This window comes from Saccopteryx leptura, chromosome 1 (assembly GCF_036850995.1).
Source record: "Saccopteryx leptura isolate mSacLep1 chromosome 1, mSacLep1_pri_phased_curated, whole genome shotgun sequence".
NCBI lineage: Eukaryota > Metazoa > Chordata > Mammalia > Chiroptera > Emballonuridae > Saccopteryx > Saccopteryx leptura.
Genome location: NC_089503.1, coordinates 177,719,555 through 177,743,955, shown reverse-complemented (window position 1 = coordinate 177,743,955; position 24,401 = coordinate 177,719,555). Strand labels below are relative to the sequence as shown.

The 24,401-nt window shown below is 42.7% G+C and overlaps 1 protein-coding gene across 2 annotated transcripts in view; it reads left to right on the top strand.

Moving 5' to 3' along the window:
• Nucleotides 1–24,401, top strand: part of CNST (consortin, connexin sorting protein) — an 89,371-nt gene that overhangs the window by 21,963 nt on the left and 43,007 nt on the right. For both annotated transcript variants that reach the window (XM_066381670.1, XM_066381679.1), the window contains exon 2: nt 7,821–8,245. In XM_066381670.1, the coding sequence (XP_066237767.1) occupies nt 7,837–8,245 (409 nt within the window). In that variant the 5' untranslated portion in view covers nt 7,821–7,836. The remainder of the gene's footprint in view (nt 1–7,820; nt 8,246–24,401) is intronic.

The following is a 24,401-nucleotide window of genomic DNA, read 5'->3' as shown; positions in this document are numbered from 1 at the left end:
TTTATTTATTTGTATTTTTCTGAAGCTGGAAACGGGGAGAGACAGTCAGACAGACTCCCGCATGCGCCCGACCGGGATCCACCCAGCACGCCCACCAGGGGCGAGGCTCTGCCCACCAGGGGGCGATGCTCTGCCCCTCGGGGGGGGGGGGGTTGCTCTGCCTCGACCAGAGCCACTCTAGCGCCTGGGGCAGAGGCCAAGGAGCCATCCCCAGCGCCTGGGCCATCTTTGCTCCAATGGAGCCTTGGCTGCGGGAGGAGAAGAGAGAGACAGAGAGGAAGGAGGGAGGGGGGTGGAGAAGCAAATGGGCGCTTCTCCTATGTGCCCTGGCCAGGAATCGAACCTGGGTCCCCCACATGCCAGGCCGACGCTCTACTGCTGAGCCAACCGGCCAGGGCAACAGCTGGGCCTTTTAGTGATATATCAGCTCTTAAGTTACTCAAGACTGTGGATGGTGCACAGACATAGGTTGGTGTGCTGTGTAAAAAAGAGTATTGAATTATCTTGCATATGCATTAATTTAGCCATAACTTACAAGTTTAGAGATTCAAGTTTGTATTCAGGCTAGTATTTATTCTAAAACTATCACAGAGAGAAAACGTTCATATATCAGTGTAAGTCAAGAAGCAGATATTGAGGTTGAAGATTTGTTCTTGTTGGTAATGAGTGCTTAGCCAGGCCCAGTGCACATCAGTGTTTGGATTTAAAAAGTAGAAAATAGAGTTTAGGAAAGTTACTCTGTTTTTACCTTAGCAACTCATTTAAATGACGTTTTCTTAAATTGATTAAAGAGTTATTAGTCACCATTTTGAATAAAATAAAAAAATTACACTCATCTCTTTGTTGTTCTTAAATCTTTTGGAAATTAATAAATGTTACCCTTGACTTCCATATCTGGAGTAATTTCAGTTATTGTATTTTTAGATCTGGAATATCCATTTGATTTTTTTGAAGTGAAATCTAGTGATTAGATAAAAGCAAAATAAAACTATTTGCTTTTGCTACTGTGATATCAGTTTAGTTCTCTGAAATTTTCTCTCCTATTCATCTAAGTCCTTGATCATTTCAATGAAAGTAATTTTAAAGTCCTCCAAAAATGGATTTCCTATGCGTCTATTTTGTTAACTACTTTTCCTCCCAGTTTTTTTGTTTGTTCGTCTGTTTTGTCAAATCTTGATCCTTGTATGCCTGGTTATTTTTTATTAAACAGGGTGGGGCAAAAGTTGGTTTACAGTTATAAGTACACGAAGCACAGAGTTTATTCTGGTATTATTATTTATTAGTTATTGTATTATTTTCCATACGAACAACTTCAAACTACTTTTGCCCCACCTGGTATATTGGGCATTATAGATGAAACTTTGTGGAGGTAATTTGAGCCACCATTGGATTCCATCTTCCAGAGAGAATTTGTTGTGTTGCCAGCAAGCAGCCATGTTAGTGCAGAGCTCTCCTTAATTCAACCAGAGCTGAAGATGATTCTACTGAGCTACGTCCCCTGTGGGGGCTGGTCTATTTCAGGCTCATCTCTTCTGCTAGGGTGTAGTCCTTTCAGTCCCACTTGAACGCCTCAGGCTTCACTCTTCTTGGCAGGCCCTGAGCTCCAGTGTTTCTGCCAGTTCTGTAAGTCTGCTGAAGGCTCTGCTCAGCTTCTCTGGCCTCTAGACTGATGCTTTCTGCCAGCTTCTCTAGTCCCTGCCGTCAGCAGAGTTTGTCTGAAATGAGCTCATCTAGTCCTAGTCCTTGCCGGATCTAGGACTCTCTCATCCTTTCTTCACGTTTATTTTTACATGCTTAAAAATTAAAATGCATCTGTATATTATTACAGTATGTGTGCCTGTAATTTACTAATAAATATGTATGTGTGGATGTATGCATAATCAATCACTTTGCTCATTAGGGGAACACGATCAAAGTTTAGGGACTTGCACTTTATTTTCCATTTTGCTGTGATGTTTGCTCTGTAAATACCTGTGATACGCCTAGTAGAAATTATTCTGTGTATACAAGGGGACGTGTCCAATATTTGAGGATAATATCTAACCAGGGATGTTATGTAAATTAACGTATGAACCTAGAAAAATGAATTCATCACATTTAAAGAGTACAACAAATAAATAGTCTTATTGGTGGGTTTTATTGTATTTTGTCTCAACCTATTTTCTAAATGTTATATATGTAAAAAACATTTCAAGATACTAGAAATTGTGTTACTGTCTCCTCAAAGCTAGCAATTTGGTGATTACAAAGTATACATCTGAGAATAGTTAATTTTTTTGAAATTATTATAAAAATGATTATAGTGGTTAAAGATATAGACTCTGGAGCCAGGTGCTTTGAATTCTGACTTTGCTATGTATGAACTGTGTGACCTTGTCCTATTTATTTAATCTTTCTGTTCCTTCCCTGTAATAGGGATGTAATTATAGAAACACTTTGTATGTCCTATGGGAAGATTAAATTTTATATATATATAAAAATACTTAGTAAGTACATGTATTCAATAACTGTTAATTAGTGTTAATAATTAGCTGTTTATTCGGACAGTGCCATTTTGTCAGACCTCCTTTAGTTTTTTGTATTTTTCCAAAGTTAGAAGCAGGAAGGCAGTCAGACAGACTCCTACATGAGCCTGACCAGGATCCACCCAGCATGCATACCAAGGAGCAATGCTCTGCCCATCTGGGGCATTGCTCTGTTGAGGCCAGAGCCATTCTAGCGCCTGAGGCAGAGGCCATGGAGCCGTCCTCAGCGCCCGGGCCAACTTTGCTCCAATGGAGCCTTGGCTGCAGGAGGGGAAGAGAGAGACAGGAAGGAGAGGGAGAAGGGTGGAGAAGCAGATGGGTGCTTCTCCTGTGTGCCAGGAATCGAACCCAGGACTTCCACACACCAGGCTGACGCTCTACTGCTGAGCCAATCGGCCAGGGCCTTTGTCAGATCTCTTAAGGTAAGGTCCTAATAAACTATTTTCTCTTGGCACTATATTAACAAGAATTATTGTTTTAAAACAAAATATATAGTTTTACATGTCTATTTAATGATTTAAAGTGTAGATAGATTGTGTTATATCACTATTTGTGTAGAAAAGTGCTCAAAGTTTAAAAATTAGTTAGACTGTTTCCATGATATATACTGGATATGTAGCAGTAAACATAATTTTTGTTTTAAAAAGGGTGGTTATGGTCTGAACCAAAAAGTATTTTCAAGTTCTTAGATTTTCTTGGTGTGGCTTCCAAAGTATGGTTGCAATATGTTTTATAACAAAGAAGCATTTAACTAAAAAAAAATAAAAAAGAAGCAGCAGCAGCATTTAAAACCAAATAAACACAACTTGTGTGTGAACCTAGGGAAATGATTCCTTCCTTTATACTGTGATTCCCTTTTTGTATGTGGTATTAACTCTGTGAAACTAAAGAAAATGCTTGTGTTGCTATCTGATAATTTCATTTGCTATGGTTTGCCCACCCTTTATCTTCAAGTGATATAGAAGTCAGTTTCTAGGAACATTTCAAATCATGAATTCAATCACCCTGAAATAGGCGTGATTTCTCATTACTGATTAAGTGATAAAAGTTGGAAATTATTGCTTAGAATGGTTTTCTGCATGTCCGAAGATGTCCTTGGGCACATTGTGTTTCATAGATTTGCTTCTATTTTGTACCTCTAAGTAAAGCTTGTGTATGTCTGTGTGAGAGAGGAGGAGGAGAGGAGAGAGATGGCTATTTTGGCACAAAAGGAGGCTTTTGACTATCATTTCCACATATGTAGTAGGTTTTTGAACAAGGGCTCTGTAGATGAGTAAGCCATCTTGAACTGAACCCTATTTTGAAAGGGAGGGCTGAGGGAAATGAAACAAGTTATGCTGATATACAGAATATTGCGTATTCACACATATGGTACACATGTCTAAACAAAATCTTAATCGCCAAACTAGTGAGTGGTATTGAACATGTCTGGTTAGTAAGAAGGGAAAATGTAAAGTGGTAAGTAGTCACCATAATAAGCACAATGTTGATAAATATGAACCCAATAACATATGGGTGTGGTGACTTCTTCCTCAATTCTGAGTTGCCAAATTTGAATTTATGCTTCATAGAATACCTTATTGATTGGTAACTGGCTTCTTCTCAGTTTCAGTTTGGCTAGACATTATCAGATTTAAACTTGGGGTAACATTTTAGTTCATAAGGATCTTGGCTTCTTTCAGAAGTAGCTATATAGTATTTAGGCCTAATTAGTATGAATTACAGAGAAATAGCACGTATAATTTCCTCAAAGCATTTAAATAAAATAATTGTATAATATTATGTATTTAACTATTCCTGTATTTTTTATTTAGTAACTCCTGATGTTTATAGCCTCATCAGATATACATTAAGATGTATCAGAAAAATGCCTGACCAGGTGGTGGCGCAGTGGATAGAGCGTCGAACTGGGATGCGGAAGGACCCAGGTTCGAGACCCCGAGGTCGCCAGCTTGAGCGCAGGCTCATCTGGCTTGAGCAAAGAGCTCGCCAGCTTGGACCCAAGGTCGCTGGCTCCAGCAGGGGGTTACTCAGTCTGCTGAAGGCCCGCGGTCAAGGCACATGTGAGAAAGCAATCAATAAACAACTAAGAAGTCGCAACGCGCAACGAGAAACTGATGATTGATGCTTCTCATCTCTCTCTGTTCCTGTCTGTCTATCCCTGTCTATCTCTGCCTCTTTAAAAAAAAAAAAAAAAAAAAAAAAAAAAAAAAGATGTATCAGAAATGAAGTCAAATCAACCTGGATTGAGATTATATTTTTGACAAAATGTAGATTTTTTTTTTTATTCAGTTACTCTGTGTTATGTTTATTTAGAGTTTCTTTGAAGTTTTGTGGGTTTTGATGTTTGCCTGAAATTCTTCAGCTGTGCAGAGTCACCATAGCAAATCACTTTTTCACAATGGACATATTTGGAATGCTATTTTGCCACAAGAGGCTTGAAGCTTGAGCAGCCATCACTGTCATGCTTTTAAAAGGCAAAATATGTCAGGATCAGTGCTGTGTAGTGACTGCAGTGTCACTCTTTTGTGAGAATTGGTTATAGTACACAGGGACTCTTACTGAATAGACATGCAATTTAGATATAGCAAATAACCTTGAATGTGTTTCAACTGTGCTTCTTTCTAACTCCAGGTTCCGTACAATGTTGGCATTTCTTTAAGGAAAAGACAAAAAAGAGACAAAAATAACATCTATAATTATTTCCAAGGCAATCAGGCTATACTGATTAGAAAGCCCATTAGGAAAGTTATCTTATTACTTAAAATATTCCAATTGGGCCCTGGCTGGTTGGCTCAGGGGTAGAGCATCAGCCATCGTGTGGAAATCCCGGGTTCAATTCTCTGTGGGGGCCCACAGGAGAAGCGCCCATCTGCTTCTCCCCACCTCCCCCCTCCTGCAACCATGGCTCAAGTGAGCAAGTTGGCCCCAGGCACTGAAGATGGCTCCGTGGCCTCGCCTCAGATGCTAAAATAGCTAAATAGCTAGGTTTCCAAGCAACAGAGCAAATGGGCAGAGCATTGGCCCCAAATGGGAGTTACGGGGTGGATCCCCATCCGGGCACATGCAGGAGTCTGCCTCTCTACCCCTTGCCTCTCACATGGTTAAATATATATATATTCCAATTGAAATGTGTTAGGCTAACGTTCATTGAGCATTTACTGTAGGCCAAGTACTCTGCTAAGTGCTTTATCTTTTCTAAGTTTCAAAAATGATGCTTCGGGATAGGTATTAAATTCTCCACATTTACAAATGAGAAAACTGAAGCTTGGAGATGCTAGGTTACTGTCTGAGGTCACACACAGTAGTTCAATGGCAAAGCCAGAATCTGAGCCTCCGTCTGCCCCTGCTCTCAGCCAGTATGCTAAACTGCTCCAGATTCAAATCAAGACCTGGTTTCAGACCCAGTCCCACTTCTTTCTAGGAATATGATCTTATTAAGCAAGGGGCTTTTCCTCTCTGACCTTCAGAATCTTCATCTAAAACGCTGAATGAATATGTCCCATGTAGTCCTTTCGGAGGATTAGAAAGAAGGCACATAAAGTACCTGGCACAGTTTCTAAACCATGAAAGTGACCCAACAAGACTTGACTGTTACTGTTTGGGGCTCTCTCTAGAGTTTAGACTGCCTTCTCCTTCCCCCTGTCCCCGTGACTCGTGACCTCTGTACCTCAGGTAAAAGTAAAACCTTTTCAACTGCAAATACATGTAGAACATGACTTATTTAAATTAGAAAATAACTGAGGCTATTACCAGTTTTAAGGACTGACATGTGTCCTACATAGTCATATAAATTCCTTTTCACTGTTTTTATTGTGAAAAAATACCATTTTAACAGTTTTTAAGTCTACAATGTAGTGGCATTAATTACATTTACACTATCATGCAGCCATTACCACTGTGACTGTGTCCAGGTCTGTTCCATCACCCTAAGCAAAGACTCTGTCACCATTAAGCGGTCACTCCCCTTTCCTCCTCCCCTCAGCCCCTGGTAACTTCTAATCCATCTCCTCTATCTGTGAATTTGCCTGTTCTAGATATTTTATGTAAGTGAAATCATGAAATATTTTTCAATTTTTGTCTTGGGTTATTTCACTTAGCTTAATGTTTTCAGAGTTCATCCATGTTGTAGTATTAATCAGAACTTCATTCCTTTTTATGGCTGAGTAATGTCTCATTGTATGAATATACCACATTTTGTTTTCCTGTTCATTAATGGACTTTTGGATTGTCTCCACTCTTTTAGTTACATACACTAATGAGGTTTTTCCCCCAGAATTACTGGAATATTATATGTAATTTAAACCCAAAATAATGCTTGACAAACATAAAAATAAATCATATCTAGCTGGCATCATTTTCCTTTAAATGTAATGTATTTTTTTATAAAACATGATTGATAAAGGGCTTGAAATCTATTCTCTAGATCTTTAAAATGTCAGCAGGATCCTTAGAACAGATTTAGATTTTTTTCAAGTTTAAACTAGATAGCCTACAGTTAATATGGCCCTCTTTTATTTTTTTCAATTATACAAAAGGAATTTGCTAACATCATTTTTTTAATGTTTATTTTATTGATTTGAGAGGGAGGAATATCAATCTATTCTGGTATGTTCCCTGACCAGGGATCAATGTAATACACATTAGAATCTTAATACACACTAACTTAAAAATACATAATCTCTGGGCTCGATCCACAGAGATTCTGACATAATAGATTTAGGATAGAATTTGACAAGCTCTACAAGTAATAAACATGCAGCCAAGGTTGAGAACCACTGTATCAAATGAGAACTAGATGAGGTGAGGTGGGGTGGGTTGTGAGTGAGGAAGAGTTGAGCTTCAGTCACGTCCTGCTATTCCCTACTTCCAGTCCAACAGCCCAAGTGAAGAGGAAAATGAGAGCTCACTGAGAACCTAGAATTTAGAAATTGAGGTAGCCTGACTGGTGGCGCAGTGGATAGAGCGTCGACCCAGGTTCAGAATCCCAGGGTTGCCAGGTTGAGCGCGGGCTTGCCTGCTTGAGCCAACGGTTGTCAGCTTGAGCAGGGATCATCAACATGACCCAAGGTCATTGACATGAGCCCAAAGTTGTGGGCTTGAGCAAGGAGTTGCTGGCTCAGTTTGAGCCCCCTGGTCAAGGTACATGAGAAGCAATTAGTGAACAACTAAAGTAACAACTCTACGAATTGATGTTTCTCATCTCTCTCCCTTCCTGTTTCTCTCTCTCTCTCAAAAAAAAACAACAACAAAAAAAACACAAACGAAGCAGGTTTTCTCTTTTTGTCATTGTAGACATGGAAGGACTTTAATGAAACTTAAACAATCAACAAGAGATGCTCTAATGGATGACAGTGAAACACCTGTATATAATCTTCAGATAGAACCACAAGATGGGTGTCATCCTGGTGGCAGTGTGGAAAGTATAGTAACACACTTGCCTTCTGCATCAGATGAAAATGAAAATCAACTCGACGGGGATGGGCATGACTGTCTGACTAGCAGTGATAGTGCAATGGGCAAACCTGAAGTGTCTGAGCAGGACAGTCTCAACAACAATGACAGCACACCAAGCTGTGAGGTGGCTGCAAGTGAGAACTCGGAAGGCACTCCCTGCGAAGGCCCCACAGATGGACAGGACTCCTTGGGAAGGAACAAAATAATACCTGGAAAAAGAAGTCCAAGAAGCAAAAGTGGCATTGCGAAGAAGACACCACAAGGTATTTGTTTTTAATTACTATTTAGCACCTGAAACCTGTATAACAGGGGTCCCCAAACTTTTTACACAGGGGGGGCCAGATCACTGTCCCTCAGACCGTTGGAGGGCCAGACTGTAAAAAGAAAGCTATGAACAAATCCCTTTGCACATTGCACATATCTTATTTTAAAGTAAAAAAACAAAATGGGAACAAATACAATATTTAAATTAAAGAACAAGTAAATTTAAATCAACAAACTGACCAGTATTTCAATGGGAACTATGGGCCTGCTTTTGGCTAATGAGATGGTCAATCTGCTTCTCTCACTGACCACCAATGAAAGACATGCCCCTTCCGGAAGTGCAGCGGGGGCTGAATAAATGGCCTCAGGGGGCCGCATGTGGCCCGCGGGCTGTAGTTTGGGGACCCCTGCTGTATAATTATCTTTTCCAGTGTTAACCCAATAAATTCAACTTAAAAATTACGATTTATACTATTCCTTAAAAAGAAATCTTCTTCCCACCCCATATTGTGTATTCTGTCCTACATCTTGCTTTTCTTCTCTTAATATGTTCTGGAGCTTGTTCTGCAGTCGCACATACAGCTGCAACTGTGTCGAATGCCATGCACATGATGGATCTCCACAGGGTGCCACTGTATGGGTGCACCATCATTAAATAATTCAACCATTTCGTTAAATATAGAGTCCTCTTCCGTTATAAAGTAGACCATATTCTACCAATGTCAGCGTTGGAAATTTCCTTCTGTCATCACTGTGGCTTTGAGCTCTAACCTGTGAGTTTATGTGCTTGTACAGTCTTACTCTGCTTCTTTATAGAACCTTTCCATCTCACGGTAGATGAATAATATCATTAGCATATAATGTTGACTAAGGCATCAAGCTGTAATTATCTATAATCACTTCGGCTACAAAATAATGCAGAGTATTTCTTATTAGATATGTGGTTTGGCTAATAAAGTTTAGAGCTGTGACCTATTTTGCCTGAATGATAGAGCTGCCTTGGAAAAAGGCAGCCTCTGGTTATTTTTGATCAGATCAGGGGTTAGAGAGTCCCGGTACTTCCTACCCTGAGACTCAGTGAGCACCACCTCACCCAGGCCAGACGTCTCTGCGTCAGGCCCTTGCGAGCGAAGTGCAGTGAGTGTCTCCTCTCATGTTTGTTCTCTCTCCTTAAAGGTGTAGGCAATCTGTTCATATCATGTTTCTATTTGTATTTTTTATTTGGAGTGAAAGGATGAAACTTTCCAGTTTCTACAAATAAATCCTGCAGGGTAACTGGATAACTTTTTAATGTAACTCATAATTTGACTCCAGTTTATTGATCCCTTTGTCTTTGCTTTTCCTTAGTAGACTTAAAGCAAATTAAAATAATTTTGACAAGAGATATGAAAGCATTCTCTTAAAAGACCTAAGTTAGCAGATGATATATATAGTACTATTTGTATGTAAATTTATTTATTTTATATAATTTGAGGGCAGATTGACTATGCCTCTTTAATCTGATTTTGTGATGTTATTTAAAACTGAGACCTAGTTGCATATGTATCAGGGTCAGTCATAGCTTCAAGATTATGATCCTTTTATTCCTCCCTTCCATGACCTTGTTCCAGTTTCCCTAGGTGTGATTGTATAATTTAAAGTTGTTTAGTGCTTACTACCAGAGAGCAGGTTATATGTAGGATTACTAGCCCCTAATGCATATTAAATAATATGATTTATAAAACTTAGGTATAGTCTCTAATACAGATTATTTTTTAAGCTTATTTTATATATCTTATATGAAATGAGTTTAAGAGTGTAAGAAACTGAATTAAGACTTGTAAAACCTAAGTTCAAATCATCTGGTTCTAGGTCACTCAGTGAGACCTAATTATTCTATACTTCAGTTTCCTCACGTATAATGCTGGTGTTCATCTACACATAGCTATCAGAGTCCTTTCTGAGCAGTGAATGTCTTAGATTTCTGAATAGAAATAGTACATAGTTGATTAAAGTGTAGTGGTTCACTTCTAGCATATCTGTAGAGTTTTTTTTGTTTGTTTTTGGGGGAGGGTTTTGTAGAGTTTTTTATGTGTAAGTTTATTGTAGGCAAGTGCTCTCTCAATACTTTCTTAGAAACATACATTGAGGTAAATTTATTCACTCTTATGCTCCCTTATCAAGTTTAATTTATAGTACTTTTTCATGTGTCCCAAAGCTAGTATAATTTAAAAAAAATAGGACAGTAGTATTCAGAGACATATGATTATTTATAAATTTTCTGAAGCATTTCTATAAACCTGCAAAAACCTCGAACTTGGCCTCATATAAGTCCAATTGTGATTATATTATGGGCTTATTTTTTCCTTAAGAGAATTTGATCCCTTACGATATAGTCAATTAAGCAGGATCACAGGCTGCACTCAAGTCTCCCTGGCATAGTTTTAGGTAAATAATAATCCAAAAATTAATGAAAATGAGCCTATAAAGTTTTTTGTTTGTTTGTTTGTTTTGTTTTCTTCTTTTAGTCTGGAAACCTGTTGGGAAGATAAAATATGTTATGCTCACTTTGTTAAAGATGGCACTGCTCACCGAGCCTATAAAGTTTTAACAGCCTTTTTGAGATATAATTCACATACCATATAATTTATCCACTTAAAGTATATAATTCAGTGACTTTTAGCATGTTCAGAAAGCTGTGCAGCCATCACCACAGTCAATTTTAGAGTGTTCTCATTACCACCCATAGAAAGCCCATCTCCATAGCAGTCACTTTCCATATTCCCCTGAGCCATCCCAGCCCTAGGCAACCACTAATCCACTTTCTGTCCTCATAGACTTGCCCACTCTGGACATTTCATATCAATGGAATCATACAGTGGATGGTCTTTTATGACTGACTTCTTTCACTTAGCATAATGTTTTCAAGATTCACCCATGTTGTAGCATGTATCGGTACTTTAGTCCTTCTATGGTCAAATGATACACCATTGCATGGATATGGCACATTTCATTTATCTATCAATATTTGTCTGCTGCTGGGTGTTTGGGCTATTTCTGCTTTTTATCTGTTGTGAATAATGCTCCTGCGAACACTTAGGTACAAGTTTTTGTGTGGACATATGTTTTCGTTTGGGGGGCTTTGTATGATAGGAGTAGAATTATTGGATCATACAGTATCTGTTTAACTTTATGAGGACCTGTCAAACTATTTTCCAGAGTGGCTACACCATTTTACATTCCCACCAGCAATATGTGAGGATTATAATTTTCCCACATTTCTCCAGTGCTTGATTATACCTCGCTCTTTTGATTATAGCCATAGTTTTTTTTATTTAGAGGTAATTTGCATGCCATAAAATTCACCTTTATAAAGTGTACAACTTAGTGAGTTTTGTATAGTCACAGAGTTGTACAACCATCTTATTCCAGAACATTTTATCCCGCTCAAAAGAAACCCTATACCCATTAGCAGTCACTCCTCATATCCCCCATCCCCCATCCTTCATCCCCCACCCCCTGGCAACTAATTTTGCCAGCACGAAAATCTCCTGGGCATAAATTTTGCATGGTTGTAAAACACAAGGTCAGATTAAGTTTCTCGAGGTTGCCATAGCAACATACTTCAGTCCTTCACTCAGTCACCATAGCATCTAAACATTTCACAAAACAGTTCAGCAAAAGCCGAAGACAAACAGCAGATGGGAAATGAGCAAGGAAGAAGCCTTCCAGATGGACTTTGCCACTATTCAGTGCCCTGCCTGGTTCCACTGGAGGTCTGCACAGTGTGGCCATCGGGAGGTGACAAAAGGGGCCTGAAGCTAGAGGAAAAAACTCATTTTCCTGAGCTTCATTCCTTACCTGTGGGAAGGCAGATCCTGCATGTCCTGCAGGCTTGTCCTTAAAATGTGGGAATGTCCTTAAAATGTGAAGCACTCTAAAGTACCAGGCATAAAACAGGTCCTTCTCAGTGGTAGCTGTTGTCCACACGTGTGTCACAAGATGAGTTTTAAGACGTGTGACTAGGAGCAGCCTTAAGTAAAATTAAGAAATGTGTGTAATTTGACTCGAACTCCGTCTAACCTCTTTTGTCAGTATGTTTCTTCTGGGATCTTTGTGATACATACTCTCTTTTTAGATTCACCTATTCCTGCTCCTCTCTCCCCTAATGTGTATTTCTAAAGACTGTTCAGTGCCTTCCTACTCGTGCCCACTGATGTAGTAACTGGTATCTGAAGTGATAACTGGTCATGCTGTAAGGTAGGAGTCGGTCCCCAAACTACAGCCCGTGGGCCGCATGCGGTGCCCTGAGGCCATTTATCCACCCCCACAGCACTTCCGGAAGGGGCACCTCTTTCATTGGTGGTCAGTGAGAGGAGCATAGTTCCCATTGAAATACTGGTTAGTTTGTTGATTTAAATTTACTTGTTCTTTATTTTAAAGATTGTATTTGTTCCCGTTTTGTTTTTTTTTACTTTAAAATAAGATATGTGCAGTGTGCATAGGGATTTGTTCATAGTTTTTTTTATAGTCCGGCCTTCCAACAGTCTGAGGGACAGTGAACTGGCCCCCTGTGTAAAAAGTTTGGGGACCCCTGCTGTAAGGTATGACTCCTCAAGGCATGTTTGCTTTTTACATACCTGGCTTTGACCATAGAACCTTTATAAGTGATCTTAAATATATGCCTTTATATTTGTTAGAGGAGCAAATTATTTATAATTTTAGATTTACAAGAAGATCATATAATTTATATAAGGTCACATAAAATTTTGAGAATTTTATTTATGCTGGAGAACCAGTGAATAGTATATATGTATATATGATAGCTGATGAATTCAATGTGCTTAGAAAGAACCAGAAAATACAGTAAAATTTAGATATTTTCATATTAGCAAAGCTGTTAGTGTACATCTAATGGAAAAACAATGTATTCATTGCATTCGAAACTTGGATGCTTGAGTTGTCTGTAGACCTGGATAATAAGTTTAAATATTAGAAAAATTAATTGCATGCTTAGGGAAGTCCCTTGCATATTTTAATGTTTAATAAAACATGTTAGAGTATAAAATGTCTAATCAAACTTCTAAGAGGAAACTCAGGGAACCCAAACATTGGTGCTAGTTGGCATATTATACAAAATTTAGAGTCTAAATCCCAGCAATGTTAAGATGTACTAATTGTACATTCAGTTTGAATTGAAAACAGCTTGGAGCATACTCTAAAAAGTGGTGGCACTTGGGCCTGACCAGGCGGTGGCGCAGTGGATAGAGCGTTGGACTGGGATGCTGAGGACCCAGTTTTGAGACCCCGAGGTCGCCAGCTTGAGCGCGGGATCATCTGGTTTGAGCAAAGCTCACCAGCTTGGACCCAAGGTCGCTGGCTCGAGCAAGGGGTTGCTCGGTCTGCTGAAGGCCTGCGGTCAAGGCACATATGAGAAAACAATCAATGAACAACTAAGGTGTCACAACAAAAAACTGATGATTGATCCTTCTCATCTCTCTTTGTTCTTGTCTGTCTGTCCCTCTCTCTGACTCTCTCTCTGTCCCTATAAAAAAAGAAAGAAAGAGAAACAGAGGGAGAAAGGAAGGAAAGGAAGGGAAGGGAAGGAGGGAGGGAGAGAGGGAAAGAAAGAAAGAGGTGGCACTTGAGGGGATAGCTAAGCACTGTGACTTTGTAAGATTTTTTTTTTTAATTTTTTTACAGGGACAGAGAGAGAGTCAGAGAGAGGGATAGATAGGAACAGACAGACAGGAACGGAGAGAGATGAGAAGCATCAATCATCAGTTTTTCGTTGCGTTCCCTTGGAGTTTCATGAAGTTCATTTCTCAAAGTGCTTTCTCAGATCCACTGTGTATCTACAATGAACACCGTAGTTGTTCATTGATTGCTTTCTCATATGTGCCTTGACCGTGGGCCTTCAGCAGACCAAGTAACCCCCTGCTCGAGCCAGTGACCTTGGGTCCATGCTAGTGAGCTTTCTGCTCAAGCCAGATGAGCCTGTGCTCAAGCTGGCAACCTTGGGGTCTCGAACCTGGGTCTTCCGCATCCCAATCCGGCGCTCTATCCACTGCGCCACCGCCTGGTCAGGCAATCACTGTGATTTTAAAATGTTGGAATCCATGGGAGTCAGAAAGACCAGAGTAACAGGCTTTATTGAAAGGAAGAAAGGAACCCTGTTGGGCACTTCTCCAGGGGAGAAGAGCACTGGTTACAGACTAGGGAGGAATTATATAGTGTTTGGGAGAGCCTGAGGGGATACTGAGGCAAAAGTTCTGGTATGTCCGGAATGCTCCTCCTTGGAGGGCTTGCCAGCTTCTTGGAATTCCTCTGTCTCAGGGGCGATAGTCCAGTAAGGGTGAGGTCTGACAGATAAGTGAACATCAAGAGGGCAGTTTGGAATTCACGTATCTATCATTAAAAAAAATAAAATGAAATAAGAGATGTAACTGCCATATTACCTGCTTTTACAATCTAGAGCCAAGGAACATGGAGACTCTGGCCTTAAACAGCCTTTGGGAGCTCATGGACAGGAGTTCGTTAAGTTCCCTTGGAGTTTCATGAAGTTCATTTCTCAAAGTGCTTTCTCAGATCTACTGTGTATCTACAAAATCTAAATATTGAGTTCAGGGTACTCAGAGAAGTGTGTATCCTAACCAAGTGAGCCTTTCATCAGAGAGGAAAAAATAGATAATGGTCTTTGAGTTCAAGACAGTGTGGCTGGAGGCAAAATGCTTAATTACTAAGGTGGGCCTATAGACAGGTGAGTGCACTGTGTATAGTAGGTCACTTCCCTTAGGTCACAGGGCAGTTTGACTGCAGCCAGCAGGGCTAACTACAGACCTCCGCAGCTACCTCTGAAGACTGAGATGGTCGTCTGAGGGCTCAGGAGGATAATGTGTCACTTGGAGCAAAGAATAATTATACCCTAATTACATTAGGTACCCTTTGCCCCAGGTCAGGTCAGAAGGAAGTTGGCTCCTTTTCAGACACTCATGAAGTTAAAGAAAAGGAAGGAACACGGCTTTTTTTACCACTTAAATGTATTTAGCCCAGGATTAAAGATATTTAAATGATGAGCACTCTCCTCTGTTAACATAATACTAAGGAGAGCCTTAGGCCAGGTGATGAAATGTGGGAGGAATAGAGTAAACCACAGAATGTCTAGTATAGGAAACCTTGCTTTAATTAAACTTTGTATTAATACTTATTTCTGGTCTGTCTCCACAAATGATGGCCAAGGTATGAATCAGCATAAATGAGGAAGATGTGAGGAATTCAGGTATGCCTCAAAGAATCGTAATGTGAAATCACAGGCATGAAGACATTTTGTTCTATTTTTTTTTTATCATAGTAAAATAGATACATAAATTTACCAGTTTAAGTGTATAGTTCAATGGTGTTAATTACAGGTTGTATAACCATCACCACTATTTTCAAAATTTTTATTACCCCAAACAGAGACTGTAAGCATTAAGGAGTAAGTCCCCTACCCCCTGGTAACCTCTGCTCTACTTTCTGTGTATATGAATTTGCCTATTCTAGATAGCGCATATAAGTGGAATCATATGATATTTGTCTTTCTGTGACTAGCTTTTTTCCATTAACATAATGTAAGGCCAGGAGCCGCCATCGTGGCCATTCACATGCAGGTTCCCATTGGATTCGGGCAGACGATAAAGAAATGGCGGAGTCAGAGGATGGGGGGGGCATCCTATTTATTGGTGTCTCACCAAGACAGGCAAACCACAAAAGAAGACAAGGGAAAAGCAGAAAACCAGCTCTTCCCATGAAGGGCAAAGGATCAGGGAAGCCCCTGCAATTGTGATAGCAGGAACTGGGTGTCCAAGCTCCTGGTCTGTCCCACTTTATAGTGTAGAAAACCAAAATCCCTTAATCCAATATACAAACAAGGAAGTCTCTGATACAAAGTCACTTATCCAAGGCATAATTGGATTCCTCATGAGAGTGCACCACCCAGATCATACAATCAGTCAAGGGTGTGGGGAAAAGCTTAGTCCCAAAACCAAACCTTAGGCTACAACGACCTGGCCTGCTTATAGCCTGTCCCCCACACCCAATATAAGTCACAAGTGAGCAAACATATATATCATATTTATAAACTTATTTGACCAACATTCCACCCCTTTTGCTCGCTTTACAATCTAAACCACAGGCATCTTCCATGATGGTCACTGTGCAAGGAGTAGGATACATTGCATAAACAGAAATAGTACCAACTACACCAATAGGATTAACAGATCAAAACTATGGGCGAAATGAGAGAGCTGTCAGTGGCACCAAGAGAGGCAAATCTTTTCCCTCTGGCAGAATACAGGCCAGAGTTTTGTCTGCAGACAGCACTGTAGCTGGCACCAGAGGCCGCCCTGAGCGGGCATACCAAACCTTATTGGCCAATACACCAGCATCTGCTGGTTCTATGTGTAGTAAAATAGGGGAACTCATTATTGGCCATAAAGAAATTACAAAGGTGCCCTTCAAAATGCTGTCCCCTTGAGCACTCAAGGGATAATACACTTCTACCTTAGGTGGCCAGGTGCTGGTTGCCCAAGGAGTTAACTGGAGGTCCACCTCTAACCCCTTTCCCCATGGTGCCAACAAGGCCACCCATCTCAGATGGGGGGCCTGTACACTCCAGGGCCAAGTCCATTGAAGCCGTTGTCCTTTAAGAAGGGCTGTGGGAGCAGGCAAGAGCACGTTGCCCTGCTGTCCGAAACCTGGCTTGAGTAAAATGTCCTTGGTGCATATCTGCAACTGAATAGGGGCAGCTGTCCGATGCAGGAGGGCCTCTACTGGAGCTGGGCTTCCCCGTCGAGGTCGCTCATTCAAAATCCGAAGTACTGTCCATAAGCGGCGTGTCCATCCAGTAAGAGAGCCAGTGCCCCCCTCCTGTCGCAGTCCCTGCTTTAAGAGTCCATTATAATGCTCAATGATACCAGCAGCCTGGGGGTGGTAGGGAACATGGTACTTCCAGTCCACCCCCAGCTTTTGAGCCCATTGCCTCACCGTTGAACCAGTGAAGTGGGTACCATTGTCACTTTCAAGGACCAGCAGTCGCCCGTATGCAGCACTCAGGCGGTCCAGAGCCTGTATGACTGCCCTCTGGTCAGGGTTACGAGCGGGGTAAGCAGCAAGCAGCCCGGTGGCAGTATCTACACAAGTGACTGCATACTGGTACCCTTCTGACTTTGGTAAGGGTCCAATGATGTCTATCTGCCATCGTGTCAGTGGGACATGACCCCTCTGGATCTGTCCAGGTGACACCAGTGGTCTCCGAGGGTGTTCCTTGGAACATACTGCACATTGCTCACAGGCTGCAAGTACCTCTGCATAGGACACAGGCAAGTTCCAAGCCTTAACTGTAGCCCACATAGTTTTCTGTCCTGCATGGAGCAGGTGCCGGTGGAGCCACTGTGCCACATCACCTGCAGGTGCCGTCTCCAACCATCGCACCCTTGCCAACGTATCTGCCTCATCATTCCCAGGATGAGCTAAAGGGGCATGCCCTGTGACATGATATACTGTCACCTGCTTCTGGTGTCCTATTTCCCATAAGTCCTGCCACATGGCCTGACCCCATAATGGACGGTGCATTACCATCCACTGGTTAATGTGCCAAGTAGCAATCCAAAGGGTCAGTCCACGATAGACAGCCCAACTGTCAGTACAGATCACCAGAGGTGAAGGTTCATTATGGGCAACTAGCCAAACAGCTCTTAATTCTGCCCATTGGCTGCTTTGGCCTGTACCCGTGTCCATCCAAATAGTCTCAGTGGCCGGATGGAAGACGATAGCCGTCCATTTGGCAGGTTGGCCCCTGCTGGAACCATCAGTATACCAGGCATCTTCGGGGATGGGCACCCGCCCCTCCTGGTAGGGACTGACCTCAGGTTCTGCCTCCTGAGCCCCAGTTGCACCTGACTCTAAGGTCGCATAGGTGACTGGACCCAAGACTTCCTGCAGTTCTGCCCTCAATGGGCTGGTGCTAAGAGCACAGCGTTGTTGCAGATAGGCACCCCACTTGGCCAGGGTAGACATTTGGGCCATACCACTACGTGGTTTAGTTGCCCAATCTCTCACCCATCCAGCTATAGGGTATGTTGTTTTGACTGTAACTGGTGTTGTGGTTGTAATACTCTCAGTTGCCAGGAGGGCAGCATACAACTGCCAGCTGCTTCACTACTAATGAGTAACGAACTTCAGCACCTTTCCACAATTGGGACCAAAATCCAATAGGTTGCCGTAGGCGCTCTGTCCGCTGCCACAAGCCCCATCCAAACCCCTCCGAGGTTACATGAACATCCAGCTCACAGGGCCTGGCAGGATCAAACACATTCAAGGCCTGTGCCACCTTGACAGCTCTCTTAGCAGCTGCAAATGAACCTTGCGCCTGCTCAGTCCAATCCCAGCGAACCCCCTTTCGAATAAGGTTGTACAAGGGGCATAGTAACTGAGCCAAATGCGGTATAAATGCTCGCCAATACCCCAACAAACCTAAGAATTCCTGTAACTGTTTTACTGTAGTGGGCACGGGGTATGCTTGAATCTTATCTATAACTGCGTCAGGGATAACTTTTGTCTTACCCGACCAGACAACTCCCAAGAATTTAACAGATAACCCAGGTCCTTGTAATTTGTTCTCGTTAACTGCCCAGCCTCATGCTTTCAAATGGGATAGCAGGGTAGGGACTGCTTGCTCCAATTCTGAAAGAGAATCACTAGTTAGCATAATATCATCAATATAATGGTACATGCGGACTACCTCTGGCTGTTTCCATTTAGCCAGGTCAGCAGCCACCAGCCCATGGCACAAGGTGGGGCTATATGCAAATAGCCCTGGGGTAACACTGTAAAGGTCCATTGTCTCCCTTCCCAACTGAAGGCAAATTGGTCTTGACTCTCTGCGGCTATATCAATAGAGAAAAAAGCATTGTCCAAGTCTGCCACAAAGTGGTATGTCCCCAACTCATGGCTTAGCCGATCCATCATGTTAGCTATCGAAGGAACAGCAGCGTGCAAAGGGAGAACAACTTTATTAAGTTCCCTGTAATCTACTGTCATTCTCCAGGTTCCATCTGCTTTGCGCACAGGCCATACTGGGGAGTTGTAAGGACTGTGTGCTGGCCGGATGATCCCCACCTTTTCTAGTTCAAGGATTGTCCCTGTGACTTCTTCATAACCACCTGGCAGGCGGTACTGCTTGGTGTTAGTCACACGCCGAGGGACGGGTAATTGCAAAGGGGAATGTGATGCATGTCCCCGCAATACTGCCTTCACAACCCTGATCCGCAGCCGGAACTCCCCAGCTGTAGTTTCCAACCACAGTCCTTGCAAGACATCTACCCCCAAAATATATTCAGGAATAGGAGATACATACACCTTATATGGCTTAGGAGGCAGTCTCCCTATCCCCAATGGAATAGTTATTGGCTTCACTTGAACAGTTTGGCCCCCATAACCGTCAATGGCCACTGGGGTCCCAGCAAACCGCTCTGGGTTTCCATAGAGAAGGGAACATTCTGCACCTATATCCACCAAGGCCAACACCTGTTGTACATTGGAAAGGGACCAGTGGATAGCCAGTTCCATGTGTGGCCTCCGGTCCCCGCCCACCCCCGTTAGACTGGTCCCTCGGCCCTTTTCCTATTCAAACTGGTGCAATGGGTCTTGGGAGTTCCCCTCTCCCTCGGCCGTCTCTATCATATAATCTTGTAATCGAGCTGTGCGTGCACCAAACGTTTTATTGGTAGCTGCTGGGGCCTTTCGTCTCAGTGGCTGGAACTTCTGTTCTGGTTTAAGCTGCTGCCAAAGCTCCAAAAGAATTTTATTAGACCGGCCATCCAATTTCCCCTTATCTGCTCCAGCCGCAATCAAGTCTACCCACATCTGCGTTCGGGTAACCTTTACAGGCCAGTTTCCCTTGTTAGTTGGGGGGGAAACATAGGCAGCAGCCCTCACTGCTTTATGATCCCGAGCGGCCTCCAGCTCTCCCAAATCTGCTACCATCTGTGTAACTGCATTGATGGGCTGCCCCACATAGGGGCCCAAGATAGCCACAAGTGACCCAAAAAGGGCTGACGGGGCGCTAGCAAGGACAAATTCCCTCATTTTGGCTGTAAACACTTCCTCGTCTGGCCCACGAGACCCAGGGTTGAAAACAACATTTTTCATACCTAGTTCTCGGAGGACCTTTACTAACTCACTGTAGCACTGCCACCGACTCATTGCCCCCGGCAGTTCTCCAGCATTCTGCCAGACCATACGAATGGCAGCCATCACCCATTCTAATAGGGTATGGTCTCCTGGGTTGCCATGGCAGTTCTGAAGACGCTGCCTCAAGGAAGAGTGTGTGGTAATGGCGGCCAATTTCTCCATCTCTGTTCCGGAGAGCATAATGCCATCCACCCCTATATCCCATAATCGTAGTAACCAGGCTACCAGGGATTCAGTAGGTTTCTGCCTAAATTGTGCCCCCAACTCCATCAGCTCTGCCTGAGTATAGGGCCGGACCACAGAGTGTTCCATTACCTGGGCAGGAGGCTGTGGCTGCCCCTGAGGGACTCTTTGTTGCTGGGTTTTTACCTTCTTGGCGACAACTGGTCGGGCTCTCAGTGTGCGTATGGCAGCTTCAGCCTGAGCCTTCTCATCCTCAGAAGAGGAGTCGCAAGCGCCTGCTCCCGCTGACTCAAAGCCAATCCACCGGCACGGATGCTGCTGCTCCTTTGGTGACCGTTTAGGCTCCTGTGGCTGTTAGCTTTTGGCCAGAAGCTGAGACTCGAGCTCTTGAATCCGCAGTTGTTTCTCCAACAACTGCCGGTGAAAACGTTCAGCTTCCACGGTAAACTGCAACTCGCGAACTCGTAATTCCTTCTCCAGTGCTCGCTCCAATTCCAGCCTTTTCTGCCGTTCTATTTGCAATTCATACTGAAGCTTTTGACCTCGGGCAGTTTCCTCTTGAGTAAAAATCATGTAGCCCATGGCCCCTAAAAGGACAGCCAGGGGAGCCAGAGCAGCAACCAGTACTCTATCCCACCCATCAAGGGTGGTGGCTCCATACCAATCTCTGAATCCTGCCGGAAACTACGCCAGTTGTAAGGCCAGGAGCCGCCATCGTGGCCATTCACATGCAGGTTCCCATTGGATTCGGGCAGACGATAAAGAAATGGCGGAGTCAGAGGATGGGGGGCCATCCTATTTATTGGTGTCTCACCAAGACAGGCAAACCACAAAAGAAGACAAGGGAAAAGCAGAAAACCAGCTCTTCCCATGAAGGGCAAGGGATCAGGGAAGCCCCTGCAATTGTGATAGCAGGAACTGGGTGTCCAAGCTCCTGGTCTGTCCCACTTTATAGTGTAGAAAACCAAAATCCCTTAATCCAATATACAAACGAGGAAGTCTCTGATACAAAGTCACTTATCCAAGGCATAATTGGATTCCTCATGAGAGTGCACCACCCAGATCATAAAATCAGTCAAGGGTGTGGGGAAAAGCTTAGTCCCAAAACCAAACCTTAGGCTACAACGACCTGGCCTGCTTATAGCCTGTCCCCCACACCCAATATAAGTCACAAGCGAGCAAACATATATATCATATTTACAAACTTATTTGACCAACACATAATATCCTCAAGACCATCCATGGTGCAGCATGCACGTCATTGTATCTCTGTATAGCCATTTGTCTGTTGATGAATATTTGGGTTGTTTCCACCTTTTGCTAAATGCGAATAGTGCTGCTATGAACATTAGTATATGTGTGTCTGTGTGACTTTTTGTGTTACCTAGAAATATAGCTGTAAAGCCAGTAGCCACCGCCGCTGTCACAGCCACCTGGCCCATACGGGTTCACATTTGATTCGGACAGACGGTAATGAAACAGCGGAGCCAAGAACTTTAATCCTAGCTTGCACCCAGCAAGCAAGAAATACACACAGTGGGAAAACACTTCCCTTTCCATTCAGGGCTCTCAAAGCCACTGACTTATCCGAGTTTCCTAGAATCAAAGGTTTCTAGCTCACCAGCCTTACTCACCTCTGTTCCCCATCTCCTTCTCTCTGTACAAACTGGCTTCTCCTTCAGCACTCCACCATCTTGGCTGCTTCTCCTCTCCTCCACATGGCCTTACTCTGCTCTCCTCTCTAATGCTAATCTCAGAGAGAGAGAGCATGCTCCTGGTCTGCCCCACTTTATAGTGTAGAAATTAAAACCTTTAATCCAATATACAAACAAAGAAGTCTCTGATACAGAGTCACTTATCTGAGGCATAATGGCATTCCTCATAAGAATTCCCCTATCAAGCAATAGTCAAGGGTGTGGGGAAAAGCTTAGTTTTAAAACTAAGCCTTAGGCTATAAGGATCCTGCCTGCTTACAGCCTGTCCCCCACACCCAATGCAAACTATAAGCAATTAAACATATATATCATATTTACAGACTTATTTGACCAACAATAGCTATCTTCTGTACATACCTAAAATATGGAACTGCTGGGTCAATGTGGTAATCCAGTATCGAGCAGAGAAGGAAATGAATGAAAGTTAGTGTTTTGTGGGTACAGTTTCTGTTGGGGGTGATGAAAAGGTTCTGGAAATGAATAGTGGTGAAGATTTCACAACATCGAGAGAGTAGTTACTGTCACTAAATTGTATACTTCAAAATGATTAAAATGGTAAGTTTTATGTTTCATGTTTTAAAAATCATCATAAAAAATTGACAGAGCTTTGCATTCAGTGTTGGACACACAGTTAATTTGATTATAGCTTACTGAATTTTAAAACAAAAGTTTCTGAGCACTTATTGAGCACTTACTGTGTGCCAGCCACTGTGATAATGCTCTATATGGAATATCTCATTTAATATTCTCTCCAACCTTACCAAGTACTACAATTAACCTCAATTTATAGATGAGGAATCTGAAGCACAGAAGTAAGTTCCTGGCTCAGTATCATATTGCTAGTAAATAACCCTCTCAGGATTTGATCCCAGGCAGTCTTCAGGCCGAACCTATTTGTCACACCAGGCAATCACACTTTAGGCAATCACACTTTTGCTGAATTTAACGTGTGTTTAAACTAATTTCGTTTCATGTTTGGTGTACCATAATATGACACAGAACCATGATCACACATGTCTTTCCTCTGTGTTGGCAGCCTGCATCATCCAAATAATTCCTGCCTATCAGCCTTAGCAAGACAGAACGTGATCAGAGAAAGGGTAGTGTTTTCCAGCTGCATGTCTGCGGACAGGTGCCAGTTCACCAGAAATTTGACAGCGTCAGGGTGGTTAACTCTTTCGTGGACAGTGCCTGCAAAAACAGCTGAAAACCACTGCTCTAAGGGAAGTGGTGGAGCTTGGCTGGTTTCAGTGATTGACTCTGAATGCTGGTATAATTTTTCCTCAGAGTCTTTATTTGATCTGGCCTCAATGTAGTGAAACGGAACTTCAACAGTTGGGTCAAGGAAAATATTTTTTTTGTTTTTGTATTTTTCTGAAGCTGGAAACGGGGAGAGACAGTCAGACAGACTCCCGCATGCGCCTGACCGGGATCCACCCGGCACGCCCACCAGGGGTGATGCTCTGCCCCTTCGGGGCGTCGCTCTGCCACGACCAGAGCCACTCTAGCGCCTAGGGCAGAGGCCAAGGAGCCATCCCCAGCGCCCGGGCCATCTTTGCTCCAATGGAGCCTTGGCTGCAGGAGGGGAAGAGAGAGAGAGGAAGGAGGGGGGGATGGAGAAGCAAATGGGCACTTCTCCTATGTGCCCTGGCCGGGAATCGAACCCAGGTCCCCCGCATGCCAGGCCGACGCTCTACCGCTGAGCCAACCGGCCAGGGCCTCAAGGAAAATATTTTTATAAAGGCAGTGAATGTACTTTCGTTTCCTAATACCTTTCTTCCAAAACCTTAAGTGTTGTTATTAGAGAAAAGAGAGGTTATGGAGCTGTGGATAAATAGAAGTGCCTCCTATTTTATTTCTTATCTAAATGTAAGTTCTTAAGAGAATCAATATGATAATAAGGCAATATCCTATATTTAACAGATGGAGAAAATAAGGATTAAAGAGATTGACTTGTCCAGAGTCATAGAGTTAGAAAACAATTGATTAAGAATTGAAACCCAGGCAGCCAGACTTCAGATCCCATGTTTTCATTTAATTTCTTTCA